The 22,402-nt window shown below is 43.0% G+C and overlaps 1 protein-coding gene across 2 annotated transcripts in view; it reads right to left on the bottom strand.

Annotated features, from left to right (window-relative positions):
• Window positions 1-371: 371 nt before the first annotated feature.
• Window positions 372-22,402, bottom strand: part of BCKDHB (branched chain keto acid dehydrogenase E1 subunit beta) — an 80,950-nt gene continuing 58,919 nt past the window's right edge. The window contains exons 10-11 of one of the 2 annotated variants that reach the window (XM_054988161.1): window positions 19,538-19,682; window positions 372-2,570 (exon numbers count right to left, since the gene is read on the bottom strand). In XM_054988161.1, coding sequence (XP_054844136.1) covers window positions 19,542-19,682 — 141 coding nt within the window. In that variant the 3' untranslated portion in view covers window positions 372-2,570; window positions 19,538-19,541. Of the gene's footprint in view, window positions 2,571-18,664; window positions 18,985-19,537; window positions 19,683-22,402 lie in introns of those variants that run through there. The other variant, XM_054988171.1, reaches the window with a different exon arrangement.

The raw sequence follows: 22,402 nt of genomic DNA, 5'->3' as shown, positions 1-22,402 counted from the left end.
CCATTATTCTGCACTGGGTTTTCCAAACCATCTATAAAGTATGGAATTTTCTCTATTATGGCATTATGAACATACACAAACTCAATGGAAGACATTGGTCTACACTGAGCTCACTACTTCATGAAAAAGTTCAGGTTCCTACAAGTTCGTACAGAAGATAGTGTCCTATTGAAATTGCTTTTATGCCAGGTCTAAATTTGATTAGGAAGGTGGGAATAAAGGATCTGTACAGGTACATACTTCTTTCAATGCAAAGTCTATTTCCAGGGATCAGATGAAATTATTTCTTGCAGTAAACTACACTATTCAGCCTATATTACAAACAACAGGTTTATAATACAGTTTATAAATGAAAACACAAACTAGCATGATATATTTACATGATTTATTTTACAATGAATGTTAAATAACCAGAATATACATGTTATGCTTACTTAAGATTTTACCTTCTAAAACATTTAAGGGGTACAGGATATTGTTTAAAATATAATGATATATTTTGCTTTTTGCTTCCTAAACAAGTATTTCATTTTTATATGCTATACCTTTTTAACCTCTACTAGTAAACATCTTTTGTGTGGCAAGCAAATTTAAAAGGCATTTATCCACAAGTACAGGTTGAATAGGTGAACACTGCCATCTAGACAAGGATTTGAGAGAGCATCATGTTAATTTAAATGATTTGCAACTATCAATTAAGACCGATTCTTTTTAAAAATGCAGGGAAAATATAGGACATCATCAAAACCATATATAAATAAAAATTAAATATTTTGGTGTACTGAGATAATGCAATGTTTAGTATTTGCTATACAATGTAACGTTTTATGCTTAAAAAAACATAATAAAAAGGCATAATTAATTAGATTTCAAAGGCTAAGACACTCCCAAATATGTTAATACAAGTTAAAGTGGTGTTACCCACAACTTATCTGTCTTGAGACTTAAAGAACACAGAGTATTTCATTAGACTTTTCAACTGTAAAACATAAAGAAGTATTCCAACTTTTAACTGGATAGAAGTATTAGCTGAAGCACTTTCAAATCCATACAAGTAATGGATACATTCCATGAATAACTACTTCCTAAATTTTTACTATATATCAGAAAAATTACAGAAAGCCATTTTCCCATTACACGTCAATCTACCCTCATGTCAGATATATGTATCCTCGAACAGGCCTTCAAAACCAGTCATTTCATGACTAGCTACCATAAAGTTATTTCTTCCTTTCTCAATAATTACATTGGTTGCCAGTCTGTTTCCAAATTCAATTCAAGGTACTGATTATGACATTTAAAGCCCTTCACAACCTCAGACCCACATATTTGGACTATCTCTTTCTATATGTTCCTGTGTGCCAACTGTGGCCTTCAAGCAGCCCTCTATTGGCAATCCCACCTCTTAAGGTGGCCTCCCTGATACTAACCAGAGCTCAGGCTTTTTCTATTGTGGCCCCTGCTCTATGGAATGGGCTACCCAAGAGGTGAGGGAGTCCCCACCTTGATGATCTTCAGGAGGCGCTGCAATGCCTGTTTGCTGGGGCGTTTGAGTTGAATAGTGGAGGGGAGGGAGGATTTGTGGGTTATTTTGATTTTAACTGTAAATGTTTTAATCTACTATTGTAAGCTGGCTTGAACCACCAAGAAAGGCAGAGTGAAAATGTTCTAATAAGATAAGATGTGCACCTTCAATATAAGCATTGGGCTCCTAGAGCTCTCATACCTGTGCATGTAATGAAGAGTGTGTGTTGTCACCTCACATCATACTACCTATCTATTATATTTATAATGTGTAGACAGCTCGGCCTTGGTTGCCCCATCCCCCACCATTTTAAAATTCACAGACTTGGAGCTGTATGCATTTTACTATTAATTATGATACACTTGATACCACAAGTCATCTTATAATTTAATTTAAACTTGGCTTTAAAATAAATTACTGGTTTGCCAATGATCTCACAAAGGGTTCTTAATTAAAAAAAGGGTGGATCCTATCTAGAATAAGTGGATCAATAGTGGATGATGTGGAAATTTCCTGCATCTCTTCTACTACAGCCTGTTGTGCCCCTCAAATTTTGACGTAGTGTCCCTGACGCCTGAGGATCAGCAGAGAGAGTAAAGTAGGGGTCTGCCCCATGAGGGGGAACCACCAAAAAAACATGACTGTGAACAGAGAAGATTAGAATCCAAAGTGTACAACTACTGCCATTTCAGTTTTATATACATGCTATCTAAAAGCATTGTAAACCTAGATTTATCAATTAAGGCAAAAATGCAGATGAAAGGTTTCAAGATTACAGCATCTTTATTGAGTGCAATTATATGGTAATAATTTTAGCAGTCTAATTATGTGCAAAGATTTAAGATCAAACTATATTTTACAGCAATTATTTGTCCATTCTTGATTTCACAGCTGGCAGAAATTTAGGGCTTTTTGATGAAAGCCAAGATAAGTATGCATAATAATAAATTTGAGGATATCACATAGTTCTTTCCCCTTAAATACAGAAAACTGACTTCTTATGCAAACAGGTCAGTAAATTACTGCATTTTCTTTTTCTTCCCACCTTTGTAGAAAAAGGAAATAGCAAAATTATTAACAACATAATCTCAAATGTATATACCTTTAACATTTCACTGTACATTTTTATACGTATACCATTGCATGCAACGAAAAGCTTAACAGAACTGTACAGTTGTCAATAAATCCAGTTCTCACTTTCAGGCAACAACTAATTTATTGTAAGTTCCAGTATACAACGTGAACAGGAGGCATAGTTTGCTATCGTACTGGAGTGGTAATTTTTATTAGAGCTCTAGTTCTAGTCTTTTATTTAAATATACTTCACTTTTCTTTTGGGGACCCAAAAGAGCTTCCAAAAATCATTCTCCCCTAATTCAAACAACTTTTAAGATAGGCTAGACTGAGAGAATATGACTGGTCCAAATTCACTCAGCAAACTTCCATGGATCAGTAGGGGTTCAAACCTGGCTCTCTTAGCTCCTAGTCTGATACTCTAACCACTATGTAACACTGACTTTCTCCCCTTCAGAGAGCACTAACTTATCTAAAATATTCCATGCTGCATCTGGAGACACCACATCAGGAACTGCCCAGTTTACACTTGTTGCTAGAAATGGTAGTGTACTTATTCTTGAGTAGATCTGCTTGCTTATAGGTACCTCAATGCACTCTTTTTCATACTGCTGGGAAATTATAAGCAGGCACTAAAGAACTGCTTTATGCTTTTGTTTCAAGAGGGGTTGTATGCTTCATAAAAAATAATAAGTGCCATTTTGGATGCCATCCTTCATCTTATTCCTTTGAAAATTGGAAGGTCTGATGCATCAATTAAATCTTTCTACCAATACAGGGGCAGCATTCTCTTGATGAAATCAGTAAGAATACAGCAGCATTCCACAATACAGCAGTATTTCAGCTGACAAGTATAGTGGTATCCTAGAATTATCACTACTGCTTAACAATAATAGTCCAGTTCCTGATCCCTGTATGACTGGACAAAAGGAAGGATGGGCCATATGAACAACACTGATTAATAAGATTATAGAGGGACAAGAAAATACAATAACATCAACAGCAGGAGGCAAACCCCATGTGTGTTTCCAGCTACTCTAGCTTTGTCCCCACTAGCTATATAATATTCTGCTTTAGAGCCAGGAAGAAGACAGTCCTGTTTTTGTATTTATTCTCGCTCTTTGTAGGACTTCCCTCTCCCATCTTGACCACGGATTTCCTTTTCCAATTTCTTAAGTGGCTCTTTTGATCACTTACTTTTTCCTTACAGTGTGAACCTGTCTGATCCTTTGGTCTTACTGTTACAAGTTGCAAGCCTTTTTTTCTTGTTCTCATTGTGTAACTAATTTGATTGCCTGGTTTGTTTCCCTTTTCATGTATTTAATGAAATGGTGTTCTGTTGTGAACAAGTTTTGGGCTGCTGAATGATTTTTTTAAAAAAATATTATTTTACTTGCTTTTTCCTGACCAAGACTTGGATCTTCCTTTCTGGCACAAGTAGATCCTACACCTATCCTACCACTCCACTGAGCAAAGTTTGAAGCCTTCCAGCATCCTAAGGAGACATCTTTCAAAAAGGGCTCCTCCTCCAACAAAAGAACCCCCTAAAGTTGGAGAAAGGCTCCTTAGACTAGAGGAAGGCTCCTTGGAGGATGGTTGGATCCAGCCACCGCTATTCCTCCTACATTGCATGTGTCTTGGAAACAAGCAAGCAAGACCTGGAAAATACTGTGGGTTAGGCAAGAAGGGCATTTGACTGATCATAATGGAAGAAGGACAAAGTGCTTCATGGTGAAGAAAGGGTCACAATGTGAAAGTGGGACTGAAGCGAAGGTGTGACGCTGGGAGGTATTGTTAAGGGAGGGGTGGGCAAGAGGTCTGGAGGCACAACAAGATGAGGGAAGGGGAAAGAGAGGCTGCCTGAGCAATGAGTGATAAATCCCAGCCACCTGCCCAACTGCAGCTTCACTCCTATCAGTGGTGAAGACATTCTTCTCTTGTCATGTTTACTATTGTAAGAGGGGGAGTCTTTTTCAGCAACACAACATGACATGTAGTTCCTCAAGGCTCAGTACTTTCCTCTGTACAGTTTAAATTGTTCATGAAACCACTAGGAGAGATCATGAGGAGATATGGAATGAAGTGCCATTAATATGCAGATGACATCCAAACCAATCCTTCCCAGTTGAGGCAAGTGTGGTGGTGTTATGGTCAATAATGAGCCAATACATTGAAGATCAAGACAGGCACGGATACTGCTTGTTGGTGTTGATCATTGAACTGGAAAACAGTCTATGTTTGATCTGGATCTGAAGTTGGATGCTCAGACTTCATCTACAAAAGTACTTCAGTTTGGCTAATTTGTTACCTGCAACCATTTCTCAGCTGCATCTGGCCAAAATGATCCAAACTTTTATCATTACTAGTCTTGATTACTATAATGTGCTGTGCATGAAACTGTCTTTTAAGACTATTTTGAAGCTTGAGTTGGTTCATAGCACAGATGCAGGAATGCTAGCTAGATCAGCTGGTTTAAGGCAGTGTGGCACAGTATTTAGAGTATCAGAGTAGGATCAGGGAGACCCAAGTTCAAAGCCCTACCGGGGCAAGGACACTCTATAGATGGGTCAGTCAATCTACCTCAGACTAACCTACCTCATGATCCTGTTGTGAGGATAAAATGGAAGAGGGGAAAATGTTTTAGACTACTTTGTTCCTGAACTGGGAACAATAGCAGGGTATAAAGAACATGAACTAAATACCAGTACAAATAGGCTACAGGCAGCATACCACTCCATTATTGAAAGACCTTTGCTGGCTGTCTATTCATTTTGGGCCCTAGTGCAAGGTCCAGTTTTTAATTATAATGGCTTATGTGGTCTAAGACCTGGGTACCTGGAAGGACCACCTAGCCCCATGTGATCCCATTTGGACATTAAATACTTCACGTCGTCTCTATCTTTTGATAGGTAGCCATGTAATCTTGAGTTATGAGGCCTGTTCAGTTGATACTCCGAAGCATTCTTGGAATGCTCTTCTCCTTCCCTTTTAACTGGCACTATCTGAAAGCATCTTTTAACATCAAACTTTCAGCTGGCTTTTTAATTTATTGTTGAATGGTTTTCGTTGGTCTTTCCCTTGTCTTGCTCTTGGCACTTCTGAATTAGCAGATGATCCAATTATATGCCAAGTGTTCCCATCTAAATGCTTGTCTAATTTAGTTGAACCACTGCCCTCCCCCAACAGTTGATTTGCCTCCACCCTCACAAGTGCCTTTTCTTAAGTATCTTTCTAATTTAGTTGACTCACCACCAACCCCAGATAACTATCGAAAAATGAGAATGGGATTCTAAAGGCACTCTCTTGGAACCTAGCACGCTGCAAGGTTGCTCATTGGATTTAGAGGTCATAGATAGACTAAGGGAATCCAGGGAATCCTTCAGCAGGAAACTTGGGAGCAGCATCCTTTCTACTTTTCTGGATGTAAAATAATTACACATGTCCAGCTACTGTGGAGACTAGGGGGGTGCCCCCAGGCCAGGCTGGCATGCTTATTGACTACTGCTCTTGATGCCAAGGTTCAAAAGTTGATTCTCAGTTGTCTTTGGCCTTACCAGTTTTTTAAAATATTAATGGTCTGTTCTTTGTATTTATCTCTATCTATATTTCCCCCCGCCCCGTTAGCTCAGTACAAGCGTTCTATTTTAACTGGGCAGAATTATACTGCCTATTTGAAGGATGATTTATGAAATTCCCTAGAGCAAAGTTTTTCTTAGGAGCGGATTTTAACACCAGGGTGGGTCCCTTGGATGAGTCTCTCATTGATAAAATCCCAGAGTTACCTATCGAGCTTAACTTAGCTGGGTGTTTCAAAAGAAAAACTAGAGACCAAAAGACCAACCAAGCAGGGGTTCTGTTATTCAAGCTGATTATTCAGTTTGGTTTAGTAATGTTAAATGGACAGTTTAGTCTTGATCCCCTTGGAGAGTTTACTTTTATTTCTAAGAGAATGTAGTACTGTAGATTGTTTAGTCAATTTTGCTGCTCTTCTTTTAATCACTGAATTTAGCATTGGTGAGTTTTTGAGAGGTGACCACTTGCCCAATGGTTAATTTCTACCTATCATATCCTCTTTATCTAGTAAAAGGACCAACCAACGATTTGGAATCACAAGGGAAGGGTTTGAGAACCACTATTTGGTCCCCAACCCTAGGCTACCTTTTGGAAGCAGTCTTGGACATAAAAGAACATCAGACTCTCTATACATTGATAATGAGTATCACTGACCATAGGAAAGGAATTGGTCTCTTTTCTAGATTGATGGAAATTTTCTATCCATTTTTGCTTAAGCCATATGTTCGTAAAGCAGTTCCAAGAAATAATTGGTTTGATGGAGTTTGTATGGCTGCTATATGCCAGGTTTCCCATAAATTGCAACTTATGAGACAGCTACATACCAATAATTCAGTGAAAGATCTCCAGGCTACTAAAGGTGCTCTTAAGTGAATTGTGAAGGAAAACACATTTGTGAAAGAATAAGATCCTGGCAGAAACTAATCAAAGCTGCCCAGTATAATGAGTCTGGTTGATTGTCTCCTCTTCTTTAAAAACCAGAGATAGTTTTTCTCATGTTATTACTATTCAGACTTGGGTATCACATTTTTCATCACTGTATTCGAAGTTGGAAACAATGACAATTTAGATGTCTCAATGTCTCTTGAGCTCCCAGAATGGCAACCAGTCCTATGTTGAGATAGTGAACCTTATTCAAGTATTTCATGCTCAAAAGGCTGCAGGCCCTGATGGTATTTCAGCAGAATTTATTATTAACAACATGGACTGGTGGGTGCCGCTTTTGACTAATCTTTTTACTAGAGTGAATTCTACAGGTGTGATTCCCACTGAATGGTGTTCTAGTATAATTGTCCCACTCTATAAAGTTGGAGACAGGCAAGATCTATGCAGCATTTCTGTTGAGCAGACTTGTCTTGGATGGCTGATTCTAAAGCCATTGGCCCAGAATAGGTGGGATTTCATAAGGGATATAGTACACTCAATCATTGTTATGTACTATCCCACCTGATTAGTAAGTATGCCATTTCGAGAAAGGGCTTTTTATATGCAACTTTCATATGCATTTGACTCCATATCTAGAAGCCATCTATGGGCTAAACTGAAGCAAATCACAACAGACAAGAGCTTGCTGTGGTTAATTTAAAAACTCTATACTGATTCTATGGGCCAAGTGCAGTGTAATAGTGAGGGTCACTTTACTGCCCCCCTCCCTATCATCCAGGGGGCTCAACATAGATGCCTTCTAGCACCATCTTTATTTAGCTAATATTTGTCTGATTTGCCAGGGTTTTTTTTAAATTGAGCCTTCTCTGCACTTGCCCAAATTATTGAACATTTTAGTACTTCTCTAACTATATGCAGATGACTCAGTCTTAACTTTCCCGAATCCCAATTGGCCTTCTTTGACATCCCGAACTTTCCCGAATCCCTTCTTTGGGCCTTGAAAGGTTCCATATTTACTGTCTGCCTGAAGAACTATCTATCACTTCTACTAAAATTAAAATTATTAAGTTTTCATCTCACTTCTTGACTAAAAGAGAGACATGGATAGTTAACAGGCAGAAGATCTCACAGGTTTCCTCTTTTAGGTAACTGGGTGTTTTATTTCAGTCTATCTTGTCCTGGAGATGTCATAAACAACTGGTCACTCAGAAATCTATGGTTACTATGAAAGCAATTTTGCATTTCTTTTTTTCTAATGGGGCACACAGTACATCCCAGTGGCTATTAGAGTTTTCAACTCAGTGATGATTTCTCAACTTTTATAAGTGTCCCTATATGGATTTCTGCTGTAGATGACTATCAATAGAATATAGTCCTTGTTCCTTCGAACAATTGGAGGATTCCCTAGGTACATTTCATCATCGGCCTTTCATTATGAATTTGGTCTTAGCTCTATAGAAGCCTGTACCTGGATACAGGTCTTTAATTTTTGGTTTAATCTATTTTTTCAGGTCCCTGAGGGCAGCTTGGTAAGCCTAACTCTCAAGGACTCTTATAAGGCTCCCTGGCTCCAGCTTTTTTGAGCAGAAGTCTTATAAATCTTAAGATGGAGGATCTTTTTTCTTCCTTGGTAAATCAATTTAGAAAATAGGTAACCAAACTGATTTCTGCTAGAGATAAGGGCTATACCCATTTTGATGCTAAGAGGACATGTTCTTCGCTTGCCTTGGGCCTTCCATCTAAGGGTAAACTATCTTCCTATTTAGAAAACAGTGTTTCATTCACCTGTAACTGTTGTTCATCTAGTTCGTTCTGTGCAGACACACATTGGGACTGCGCATGTGCAGGCCTGCCTCAGAGAGAGATTTATAGCTCTAAAAACCTCAAAAAGTGGGAGTCCTCGCCCAGAGTGCATGCGCGGCTTTTTGCACCCAAATGCAGCGTATTAGGGCGGGGTGCCCATCTTATCCCTCAGTTCTCCTATGCTGCCGGAGGTTGACCAAAGCGCACCTCCTCACAGCGGGGCAGGAGGGAGGGAATGTGTGTCTGCACAGAATGAACTAGACGAACAACAGTAACAGGTGAGTGAAACACTGTTTTCGTCGTCATTCTTCTGTGCAGCCCCACATTGGGAGTATAACAAGCTACTCTCCAAAGGGGGCGGGTGTGAGAAGTTTTGTCTCCCGTAAGACCAATCAGTGTTATTGATTCACATACCGCCATGAACTGATTCACACACCACCTCTCTCTTCATTTCTTTTTTCCTTTTTACACAAATAACGATTGGAGGACCGCACTTCCCACAGCAGCATCCAACCTGGAGCCTGCATCTACAGCATAATGCCTGATGAAAGTATCTGACGATGACCAGGTTGCAGCTTGACAGATCTCCTGCAGTGGCGTTCCCCAAAGGAAAGCTGCCGAAGAGAACTGTGAGCGAGTGGAATGAGCTCGGACTGTACCTGGGCATCTCTGCTGCAGCATAGCATCTCCTGATCGTTGCCACGATCCACCAAGAGAGGGATTGGTTAGATGCGGGTAAACCCATGCGAGGGCCCGCACAGCAAACTAACAGGAATCTGGTCTTCCTGAATGAGCGTGTCCTATCTAAGTAATATAATAAAGCTCTTTTTACATCCAAACTGTGTAAAGCCCTTTCTGCATCTGAAGTAGGGTTAGGGAAGAATACCAGAAGTGATAACTTCTGATTCAAATGGAAAGAGGATACTACCTTGGGTGTAAAACCCAGGCTGGGGTGTAATATCACCTTTTGTGAAAAAAAATTGTAGGAATGGAGAATCTACCCTTAACGATGCCAATTCACTCACCCTTTTTAGTGACGTAATTGCTACCAGAAAGGCCACCTTCCAAGACAATACGGCGAGCGGGCACTGTGCCAGAGGCTCGAAGGGAGAAAGCATTAGTTGAGCCAACACCAGAGACAGACTCCATTGAGGTGTCGGAGCTCTCCTAGGGGGAAACGTACGAAGCACCCCTTTAAGGAATTGCTTAGATGCATGATGTGAGAAGAGGGTACTGTCATCCACCCTCTCATGGAACGCTGAAATAGCAGCCAAGTGGACCTTAACTGACGTAGCTGTTAGGCCTCTATGCAACAGGGAGAGCAAGTAATCAAATACCCTGGTTTTGGGGCAAAAAAAAGGAGAGACGCCCCTCTGTGCTGCCCACCCTGCGAAAGCATTCCACTTATTGGCATACAATTGGCTACTGGAGGGTTTCCTAGCATTTAATAGGATCTGTGTAACCTCAGTAGAGAACCTTACAGCTTCGGGGAAAGTAGCCAAGCTGTTAGATTGAGTGAACTGACATTGTGGTGTCGAATTTGCCCCCTGTAGAGTAAATCCGAGGTCCTTGGGAAGGGGAAGTACCTGCCTCTCACCATTTACCATAGGAGGGGAAACCACTCCCTGCAAGGCCTAAATGGTGCTATAAGAATGCAGTGGGTTTGGTGATGTTGGATTCTGCAAAGAACCTGAGGCAACAGGGGTATCGGAGGGAAAGCATAAAACAGGCTGTTGACCCAAGGGATCTGAAAGGCACCCCCGATTGAGTGGCTGTCTAACCCCGCCCTGGAGCAGAATAACCTCGCCTTGGCATTCTGAGAGGTTGCAAAGAGGTCCACATCTGGAAAAAAACCCAATCCTGAAAACTGGGTGAAGGAAGATATCGCTGATTGTCCACTCACGGTGCGGTTTGAAGAACCTGCTCAATGCGTCTGCCCTGGAGTTTGAGAGGCCAGCTATGTGGAGCGCCTGTGGGCAGGTGTTGTTGCAAATAGCCCATAGCCACAGGCGTGACACCTCTCTGCAGAGGGTGAGGGGAGCTGCTCCACCCTGTTTGTTGAGATAATAGAGAGCAGTGGTGTTGTCTGTCTGCACTTGTACTATCTTGTCCCGTACCAATTCTGCAAAGGAAGCAAGGGAATAGCGTATGGCTCTTAATTCTAAAACATTAATGTGCATTTGTGATTCCGATGGGGACCAAACGTCCTGTACAGAAAAAAAATCCAGATGCCCTCCCCATCCCTGAAGGGAGGCATCTGTAGTTAAGGTAACATCAGGAGGATGGGTCCCAAAGGGAACACCGAGGAGTAAATTGGAAGGATCCCCCCACCACTTCAAGGATCTTGTGACTGATCGTGGAATGGAGAAGTTCCGTAGTTGGGAATCCCTAATCAGATCAAAGGCCCTGATGAACCAATTTTGCAGAGGTCCACTAGACTGGTCCACCAGAAGCCAGTCATCTAGGTATGGGTAGACTGTACAACCTCTTGACCGTAAAAAGGCTACCACCACTGCCATGCACTTAGTGAAGACTCTGGGTGCTGACGATAACCCAAATGGTAACACCGTATACTGGAACATCTCACCCCCATAACAGAAACGTAGGTATTTCCTATGGGTGTGATGTAAATCAAATAAAATCAAATTTATTATTACGGTCCTAGACCAGCAAAATAGTTACAGGAATGATCAGTGTTACAGAGATAAACTAGAGAATACAGATTAAAAAATACCTCAGTAATATAATAGATTACATTACCTTACATTGCCTTAAAATATTTAAAATATTTAAAATATTTAAAAATACTTAAAATGTAAATTTCAGCATATCATAAAAACCAGGTACCATAAAACTATAAGACAAAACTGTCTTTAGTTGATAGTGAACGAACTCCTGTTCTTTATTGCCATCCAACCAAACTTAACAACCTTGTGTGTTATATCCTGGGATCTATCCGAGAGCATTTTTGAAAGTAGAAAAGCTCTACGTCTACCTGGATAGGCAGAAAGTATAGGCCTTTTGTAAACTTCTCGTAGTTGTATGTGTATTTTACAGTCAAAGATGACATGTTCTAGTGTTTCTATTTTCCCATCACCACAGAGACACAGGCGTTCTTCCAGTAGCATTCTTTTGTATCTGCCTTCCAGTACAGCTGATGGAAGAGCGTCCCAACGCATTAACGTAAAGGTTCTCCTGTATTCGTGATTGGCAAGATTGAAAAGATAAGGCATAGGGGTTAGCCTAACCATGGGGTCAGTATCAAACAGTAACACCTTGGATCTGTTTTAAGTCGTGTTGTCTCTCGACCTCTATTATTCTCTGCTTAATGGCCTTTTTGGCTTGATTATAACCCATACTGAGCAATAATTGCTGTGATAAGCCATAAGAGGCTAGTTTACTATCTATCTTGCTAACCTAAGATGGTGTACAATGATCAGTTAGCATTAGATTTACAAGTCCTTTAGGGAAAAAAGTTAACGTTAACCAATGAAGAATTGCTGCAATCCATAATCTGGCCTCTACTGTTATCAGGCCTGTGTCCAGTCGGATTGCAGCATTTGTAGTACAAGGGGGGACCTGAAAAATACCTCTCAGAAATTTTGACTGTTATTTCCATCAGGGTACAGTTGGATTTAATACTAAGCAGAGCTCCATATGTTAATTGAGCTAATGATTTTGCAGAGAATAACCTGAGTGCAGCTGTCAGGGATCTACCTCCCTTGGTCCAGAAGAATTTTTGAATTGCTCTGGCAGACTTTTGAGCACTCGAGGTAACATGGGCAATATGTGCATTGCATGACCCAGTCGCCTGGAAGACCACACCCAAATACTTAAAGCATCGTACTTGCTCTATGTGGACTGAGTTCAGGTTCCATGAATAAGTTCTGGGTCTCTGGGCAAAGACCATTATTTTTGTGGGTGTGATGTATAGATATGTGAAAATAAGCATCCTTAAGATCCAGGACAGCAAACCAAGAACTTTTTTCTAGATAATGAATGACACTAGAGAGAGTTAACATGCAAAACTTTTCAACTTTAATAAACATATTCAGTTGTCTCTAACTCCACCGTCCTTCTTTTCCACCAAAAAGTACCTACAGTAGAACCCAAATGTAGAGTGACCAGGAGAGACTCTTTGTACCTCACCCTTCTGTAACAGCTCCGATATAGCGAGCTGTAGTTCTTGCGAGGGTGCCAATGAACACCCAGAACAAGTCAACTGAGGCATGTCCTCAAAACGTAACCGGTAGCCATATTGAACGATGGCCAGAACCTAGGAGTCAGAGGTGATCTGTTCCCATTCTTGAAAAAAAGGAAACAACCTGTTCAAAAACAAATGCGGTTGTCCCAAAACTGGGGTGGTCAGTCAAAAAAACAGGCTTTTGCGGTTGGGAAAACTTTGGGGATTGCGGTTGGTTCTGCTTAGGTCTGGGCCTATTGGGACGCCTAGAGGAGGCCCGTTGATAAGATGAGTATGCCTTGTACTGATGGTAAGGCTGATAATTATACCTCGTATTGCGCTGGTATTGCTGCTGGAGTTGATTGTGGTATCTATACTGCTGTTGATGCTGGGGTTGTTGTCGCGGAGCAATGACCACCAATGAACGAGCTATCTGCCTATTAGTCTTCATATGATTCAAGGAATCATCAGTTTTTTCGGAAAACAGCGAGGTGCCCTCGAAAGGAAAGTCCTCAACCTTACTTCTCTTATCAGGAGTCAAGGCCGTCGACCTCAGCCAAGAGTGACGTCAAAGCACCACTGCTGAAGCTATGGCATGTGCTGAGCAGTCGGCTTCATGTTTGGCAGCAGTCATTTGTTGCTTGGCCAGCCTAGAGGCCTCCCCTTGGAGGATCCTGAAGACGGACTTCTTATCCTCTGGGAGGTCTGTGATATAGGAGGAAAGTCGACTCCAAAGAAACAAGTTGTAAGACCTCATAATGGCTTGATAGTTTGAAATGCGGAAATTTAGGGCAGCTGACCAGTATATCTTTCATCCCAGTTGATCAAGCTTGCGCCCCTCTTTATTGTTAGGGGAAGAGTGTGAGCCATACTTGCTCTTAGGTTGTGTTTCCTCCGTTATGAGAGAGGAGGGTTTGGGGTGGGTGAAAAGGAAGGCACAATCTTGTTGTTTTAGCTTGTAATAGCCTTCCACTTTGCGTGAGGTCACTGGAACCGAGGCCGGTTTCTCCCACACCCCATGTGCAATGTCCAGAAGATCTTCAACTGCTCAGAAGGCCACCGAGGATGTGGAATCCGAATAAAGTGCCTGAAGCACCTTACTCTTGGACGTGGAGGAGGTACTGGAAACATCCAAGTCAAGAGCCCTGGCCATCCTCAACATCTGTTCCGCAAACATCCTGTAGTCTTCCGAAGGCGAGGAAGAAGGGGGTTCGCCCACAGTGTCTTAGAAGCGATGTCCGAAGCGATGTCGGATACTTTCCCATAATGAGACACTGATTCAATGTCCTCCTCCAAACCAGAGGTGCGTTCCACGATCGTGGCCAGTTGACCTCTGGACGTGCCTGGATCCGCAGACCGTTGACTCTGCTGCGAAACAGATTGGGGAGGAGGAGGCTGCAAAGCAGGTGTGGAGTGCAGCCAGGATATAAAGTCCTGCCAGTTTGGAGGCTGCCCTTGGTAAGTAGGTTGGCATGCCCAGAAGGGGCCCGGGGCAGGTGGCAGGCCCGATGCCGGAACCGGCCAAGAATACGGATATTGATGTAAGGGCTGAAACTGCTGGGCTTGTGGAGGAGCCGGCATACCCGGAACCGAAGATGTCTGGGCTGAGGGTATGCAATCTGAATGGTTCGGGCTCGGATCCGTAGCAGTTGAAAAAGTCGGATCCGGGTCATCCAAAGCTCCTTCCCCTTCGATGTCTTGATGGAAGATAGGAGTAGGAGGAGGGGAGGGCGTCAGCAGTTGCTGCAAGATTTCCTCCTCAATTATGAGGGAGGGGATAGAGGACGTAGACTGATGTCTCCCCTTATGAGAGGAAGAAGAGGCGGACTTTTTAAGGTCTTCGCCTTAGCCTTCTTTAGTCTTTGCCTTAGCCTTCTTTGGTAACGGTTCCGAAGAGGTGCATTCCTCGCTGATCGGTTTCGGAGAACGGCATTTGGAGGAACCCGGTCTATCCTTCGGTTTCACCTCGGAACCGATGGCCTCCGGAGTGGCAGGGGTCGGTTCTAGTAAAGTCGGGGCCTGCTCAGTTGGGGGATCTCCGTGCCCCGATTTTGCAGGCATAATTGGTATTCGGTAATCGGTTCAAATCAGCGGACATCTGTGCTGATGGTTTATTGGACCCTGAAAGGACCATCTCCCAAAGGGCTGCTTTGAGTCTAGCTGCCCGATCGCTGTGCGCCTTTGGTGTAAATTGTTGACAGTGGCGGTAAGCAGGGATGTTATGAGACTCACCCAGGCAAAGGATACACAGGGAGTGTTCTTCTGTCTGAGGCATCTTTGTGTCGCACTTTGAGCACTTTTTAAATAAGGCTTTCTGCGACATCATGAACACTAATCCTACTAACTATACTAACTGTAACTACAACTGGAATTGGAACTATTAATACTACATCTAACTAAGAAATATATCACTAACAGCAAATGCTAAAAGCAGGGAAAGTGAGGAGAGGAGAGCAAATGACCTCTCTCACCGGTGGCAAAAAGAGAACTGAGGGACAAGATGGGTGCCCCGCTCTAATATGCTGCGTTTGGGCGCGAAAAGCCGCACATGCGCTCTGGGCGTGGATGCCCACTTTTCGAGGTTCTTAGAGCTATAAATCTCTGAGGCAGGCCTGCGCAAGCGCAGTCCCAATGTGGGGCTGCACAGAAGAACGACGACGAATCCTTGGTTAGCTCAAAGTTATGTAGGACTTATATGCATACATGATTTAACTGCCCCCTTTCAATGGTATATTGGGTCATCTGCACAGGATCCTCTTTTCGAATCAGTTATGTTCCTGCCCTCTCCAGTTGGTGGACTCTCTTGTACATATTCTCCTGCAATGCCCTTATGTCATGTCTGTGTACAGCCATGCCATGAATATCTGTTTGTTTTATTGCTTGTGCCACAATATGTTGAAGTTAGACTGCTTTATTACTAAATTGATGTGTAACTCCCTCTGATCATTTGTAACCATATTGCAGATGTTATTTGCTTGGGACCCAGAACGGGCCTCTCCTGTTATCTTAAGAGAAATATGCGAGTCTTGGCTAACCGTCACCTTGGTGTGTCTAGATGCCAGCTTTCACTACTCTTCCCAGATGGTGGGAATACTTTACTGTATACCTGATGGCTAGTCATAACTGAATAGATTATCACAGAACTCTTGTAGGCTTGCACACCAAACCTTAACTGTCATTTGGAGCACGGGAAAATCAACTATAACAGAGACTGCTTGATTTGAATTGTCACTTCTGCCAGACTCTGTGATGGAGCACAAACCTGAACTGCATAGATTTTAATAAAGCTGCTTCTGCTGGAACCAATGTGTGTTTACTGGGGATGGGCTTGAGGGGTGTACCTGCCAGGGACTGACACCTTATGTGCTCAAGTTTATGCTAAAATGGATTATATCTTGTTTTGATAAATGGAATAGGTTTCCTTTAGTGGCATCAGAGCAAAAGGTTCAATTCCTCTTAGGAGTTTCTGATTCCAAACACACCTATTTTGTTACTCAATTTCTACAGGCTGCAGAGAAGTGTTGAAGGGAGGTATTTCTAGATATGGGTTCTATGTAAGTTTTCTTTTATCCTTATTGTTCAAGATCTAGATCCAAGCACAAGGGAAGAAGATTTAAATTAGCTATTGTTTTTTCAGCTTAAGTGCTGCTGCTGTTTTAAATATGCAGATACTTTTTATTTGATCTGATGGGTATATGCTAAATTTTGGCTTATACTGTTATACGGTACGTTTTTTATTTTATTGTGAACAACCAAGGGCAGTGGAGAAACAGTAAATAAATGTTCTAAACAAACAAGGGAGCGACGCTAAGATCCTCTTACAGAAAGGGTATAATACTTTTTTATACTTATCTACAAGGATGCAGTGCAGAAAATGAATGTAAGAGTATTAATGGGATATCAAAGCTGAAAAAGGCAACCGTAACTGACAGTGCAAAAATTAGCACTAGTAAAAAATCTTTATAAAAATCTATAGGTTCCTGACAGATTTTCAGTTCAAACAAGGAATGCAACAAACATATACATCCATCAATTTATCTTTCATTGTATACATATCTGCCCAAAACATCAGAACATTCATCTTCAGCAGAGGAAACTGACAAGTTCCATAACTAAATGACAGATATTTACACCCAGTTTACACACCACTTTAAACGTGCAAAATGAGAAAATCATATGTATTATTTAGGAAAAGAGAATGATTTAGCTGTACCAAAAAAAGAAATTATGATTTAATAAGCAAGACCAGGGCTTTTTTTCAGCAGGAACGTGGGGGAACGGAGTTCCGGAACCTCTTGAAAATGGTCACATGACTGGTGGCCCCACCCCCTGATCTCCAGACAGAGGGGAGTTGAGATTGCCCTCCGCGCCGCCAAGCAGGACAACCCACTGAGTTCCACCACCTCTTTTCCCAGAAAAAAAACCCTGAGCAAGACTCATAACTAGAGATGGGCATGAACCAGAAAAAACGAACCATGCTGTTCGTGGTTCATCATGTTTCATGAACCACGAACTTTCACGAACCTGCCCTGGTTCACGAATCGGTTCATTTTGATTCATGAAAATGTCACTTCCAGGCCAGCAGAAGGTCTGCAGGAAGTCCATCCCCTGTTGCCTAGGAAACTGACTGATCAGCGCCAGGCTGTCTGTAGTGATGAACTGAAAAACAAACCAAACGAACCAGCCTAAAGTTCGTGGCAGTTCATTAGAAATGGGATCTGACAAACCGCTGGTTCCCAAACTACGAACTGGCCTGGTTAGTCATGAATTTTGGTTCATATTTCGGTTCGTGCCCATCTCTACTCATAACACATAATCCAACTTGCCAACTTGTACTATGAGACAGGATTTACATAGGTCTGGATCCTACAGGGCCCTTCTGCTAAGAGAAAAGCCTTGGCCTGGCAGAAAGGCTTGTCCCATCAAGGGGAAGTTTATTGAAATGAAAGGACCTTTTAAGATCCAGTTCATGGGCAGTAAATTGTATTACTCAGAAAAAGATCTGAATAACAGGGAACAACAATGGCAAAGAACTTTAAAAAAATTAAACTAGTATAAACATGGATGTGAGGTATGAACATTATCTGAACTCAGAGAACGTATAGGTACTTTCCTATGTAAGAAAATACATTCCTTATCACCCAAAAAATTGGTGGAGGAAAGAAGTGGTAAGAAGATGATAATGCGGCTCCCAAACTGCAGTACAGCTGAGGGAAAGAGCTGTCCCCCGCAAGCCAGTCAAAAAACTATAGCAATATATGGGATGGTTTTAGGTCCATCCTGATACTATGGAAGGATTTACCCCTGCAATCAAAGAGAAATAATTCCTCCCTTATATTTGTTGAATAGTGATGGGCAAATTGGCTGTCTGGGACCTTTGTAGTCCACTTTCCTTCCTTTTCTCATTTTCAAGGCTTTTAACTGATTCTTACAATCTGCTTAGATTGTAGAAATTCCCCTTGTGCAGCCCTAGTTTAGAGCTTTAAAAAAATCGGAGTAATACATTTCTGCAGAGCTGATAAATCCTGCATGTCTACTAAAATTTCTACTACTTCATCTACAGATAGGTACATTTTAGTTGGCATACAACCATCAATTTTGGGTTCAGATATCCATTCAGTCTTGACGTTCACTGGTTAACTTGGGCAAGTTACTCTTTTGATATAACCTACCAACCAACTTACCTTTACCTATCACAAGTCCGTAGTGGAACCCACTTATAAATATATATCTTCTTAGTCTATTTATTTTTTCAACAATGAAATTCTTCCCAATCCTAAGCATCCAACTGTAGGAACATGTACAAAATTGATCAGAAATGCTGAAGTGGGTCTAGTGATGAGTCAGCAGAAGGTGCTGATGGTTCCAGATCTTTCCTATTTTCCCCTCTTCCCAACAGCCATTTCCAGACACAGCAAGTTGATTCCCAGTGTGGTGAGCCCTGCATGGAGAAATAGCCATGCATTGCAGTAAGTTGTAAGGGGAAGGAAAAACCGGCCTTTCCTGCCTCTTTCAGCAGTTGCCTCTTCCTCTTCTGTGGAGCTCTGTTGAAAAAAGAGCAATTCCCCACCACCACCTCTCACTGCAGCATATTAACTCAAATGGCTAATTACCTCATGCAAGTGCCAAAATCCCAAGGTCAGAAGGGATTGCTGGGGTGAGGGGCAAGAGGGAAAGATCTGCAATGCTTGCAAGAGTAAATCAATAGATCACAACCTTTTTCTGGAAGTCTGGATCACTACCTACACTAAGAGGTCTTTTACCTCAAATTAATAGTCTACAACTCTGGAGCATAAAGTTTTAAATTTTTTTATTAGTACACTGAGCAAAATGTATTTTACAGCTACTTGCCTACTTACATTTTTACCTACATACAGATGAAAACTCAAGGCAAATATGATGATTCTGATCAACTGGGACTTTTAAAACCAAAAAATATGTAGAATTGTTAGGCTTTCATCCAAAAATTCTCTATAATGAATAATATACCTCACCTGTTTAATAATTAATCATTTTCCGAAGAGCATCATAGCATTTCCATTTGTCTGGGATATAGAATGGTTCAAAAATATGAGGGAATGGAGTATCATAACCACAGACCCTTGAAATAGGAGCCTCTAGATTCAAGAAACACTCCTCCTGTTAATAAAAAAAGTGTGAGTAAGAACACTTTTAAAGAACAGATTTCATATTTTAATACGTGTTGAACTATTCAAATTTAAGTGTCTTAGTATTTCAAGCACACAATTAACAAATCATATTTGTTAATAAAAAAATAGGCAGTACCAACCAGCTTAGATGATTTTTCAAAGGGTTTAGACAACTTCTTGCAAAACAGATCTACTGACCATTAACAATGGTTTCTAAAAACAGAATTTACATATTTCTTGTTACCTGATGCAAAGGCCAAACAGCAGGAGGGCTAGTACCATCATGTTCTGCTTGGAACTCCTCAAGAAAAGCCAGCCCCCAGACTCACCTGGGAGATCCAGTTGCAAGTCTACAGGGGGAAAGACAGGGTGCATGGTAGCAAATATATTCTGGAGGGCAGGAAGGCTCCCAGTGGCCACCACGGGGCAGCACTCACCGCCCCAAATTCAAATTCCAACCAGCCAATCAGGGCAGACTGGCTGAGGAAGAGGGGGCGGGGACTGGTGACAGACCTGAGACCCGGAGTTTCCTCTCAGGTCCGTGCTCTGAGCTGGCCCTGCCCCTCTTCACTTGGCTTATGGTCAACTGTGGGACGAGCAGCGTGAGTGCAAGAGGATGTGGCAGAGCCAAGGCTCAAAGCCCAGTGGGGCCAGGCAGCGACAGTGAAGGCAATGGTCTCTCTTTCCTCATCAGCGGCAGCTACACTGGCAACGGTACCCACTGCAGTCAGGATTCATGGAGGCTGTGGGCTTCATTTCACCCCCACTCCCATCTGTGGAGCTTGGGCAAGGCGGAGCAGACAGGTAAGCTCAAGCCAATAGACAAGTGCAGCCATGTCTCCTAAAAGGGCTGCCACAAAGAAGCCTGCCAGGGAGGTTTCAGGGCCATCCCACCTCCCAAAAGGAACATGAGGGTAGAGGCAACAAAAGGCGATGAGAAGGCCATTCAGCTTACCCAGGTGGCCAAGGCAGGGGGATGTTAGTCTAGAGAGCACTTTGCCCACGCTACACCAGCCTCCCCCTCCCCCTCCCCCAATGAGGTCAGGTTGACAGGAAAGATGCGCCCCAGGGCACTCCTGCAGTCAGAGCCTGGCTCCCATTCTCCATCATCCAGGGTTCCCCAGTGACAGACTGGCCAGGCTGCAGGAAGGTGCACTTTGCAAGGCCTTTCTCACACTCGCAAGCTCCTCTCAGAAAGTGGAGCAGCTGGGGGCCTCTGGACTCAGTTCAGCGGCTGCTGTTCCAGCACCTATGGAGGCCTCCTCCAGGACAGTGGGGAAAGCCACCAGGGCCAAGGACATAGGCAGGCCCCATCACTCTCCAGCAGTTCCAGTACCCTAGAACAGAGCAAATGGCCCGCCAAGAAAAGGACCTACCAGACCCACAGGAAGGCTCAGAGAGTGTCCAGAATCAGACAGCTGGGGAACCACAGGTGAGTCCTCCTCAGAAGGCCAGGGATTTTGATGTGGAGTACTAGGGAGTAGCAATGCATGTTCACAGCCTACCGGCATGTGAGCTACAAAGGAGGGCCTGCAGCAGGGAGGCAGGGAGTGGTCCCCAGGAGGTTTGGGGAGCCAGCCAACCTGAGGGTAGCCTAGCCAACATTCTGTCCTTCACGGATAATGAAGACCTTCCCAGCATTCACTTAACTTGCAAAGTGTGGGACCATAGTCTTGATGGTTATTACAGGGATGTTTTCACACTGATAAAATCCAAGGTTGAGAATGGGAGGAGTGCTCCCCCCGAGAGGGATAAGAATGGGCCCAAAAGTGAGGCTGACAAGCGTGTCTTTGGCAATTGGATGGAGGGCTGCCTGGTTTTCAAGGAGGTGATACAGGTGGCCTACCCTGAGAAGGGCTGGAGTTTAACTAATCATTAAGTAACATTTTGAAGGCCCATGCCCTCACAGGGGATGGCACAGCCCTGGAATATGATGAGGCCTTCCATAACTCTAGGGCCAGGTGGGACCTGATCAGCCACAAGCTGTGGCAGTGGCTGGTGGTGCCTCACATCAGGAGGAAGACTGAGGCCCCCAGAGGTGGAAAATGGCTAGGGAGGCACAAGCAGGTCAAATACCTCTGCTGGGAGTACAATTGGGGCAAATGCCAGTGCCCTGCTGCTGATCTGACCATATTTGGCTGCTTTGATCCCCACACCAGATCATTGTGCCTGCGAGGCTCAACAGCCCTTTTGATCCAGTCAACCGTCTATGTACAGTTCCAATGAGGAGGGAGGGGCTCAGTGTCCCCTCTGCCCAACCCAATGCAGGGAAATAGCCAGGCTACCCAGGATTTGGGGTTGGCAGACACCCCCATCAAGCTCCACCTCCTTTTTCTGCACTACCCCAACAAGTCAGCTGCCAGTTACCTCTGGGAGGGGTTTTCCAGCAGCTTTCACATCCCCTTTATTTGCTCCTAGGTCCCCATGGTCTCTGACAACCTTAAGCTGCCAGGGATCTCCCTGAGGCCAAAATTGCTAAGGAGATGGCTGCAGGCCATGTTGCAGTCCCCTTCGGTGCCCCTCCCTTGCCCAACCTGAGGGTGTCTCCACTAGGTGTGATCCCTAGGAAGGCCCCTGATGAGTACAGCTTTATTCATCACCTTTCATACCCATGGGATTCTTCTGTTAAGTTTATCCCTCTTGAGCATTCAGTAAAGTACACCTCCTTTGACCAGGTGGTGAGGCTAGTCCATTCCTGTGGCTCAGGTG

This window comes from Eublepharis macularius, chromosome 1 (genome assembly GCF_028583425.1).
Source record: "Eublepharis macularius isolate TG4126 chromosome 1, MPM_Emac_v1.0, whole genome shotgun sequence".
Classification (NCBI taxonomy): domain Eukaryota; kingdom Metazoa; phylum Chordata; class Lepidosauria; order Squamata; family Eublepharidae; genus Eublepharis; species Eublepharis macularius.
The sequence above is the reverse complement of the archived record's forward strand: the minus strand, read 5'-3'. Positions and strand labels throughout refer to the sequence as shown.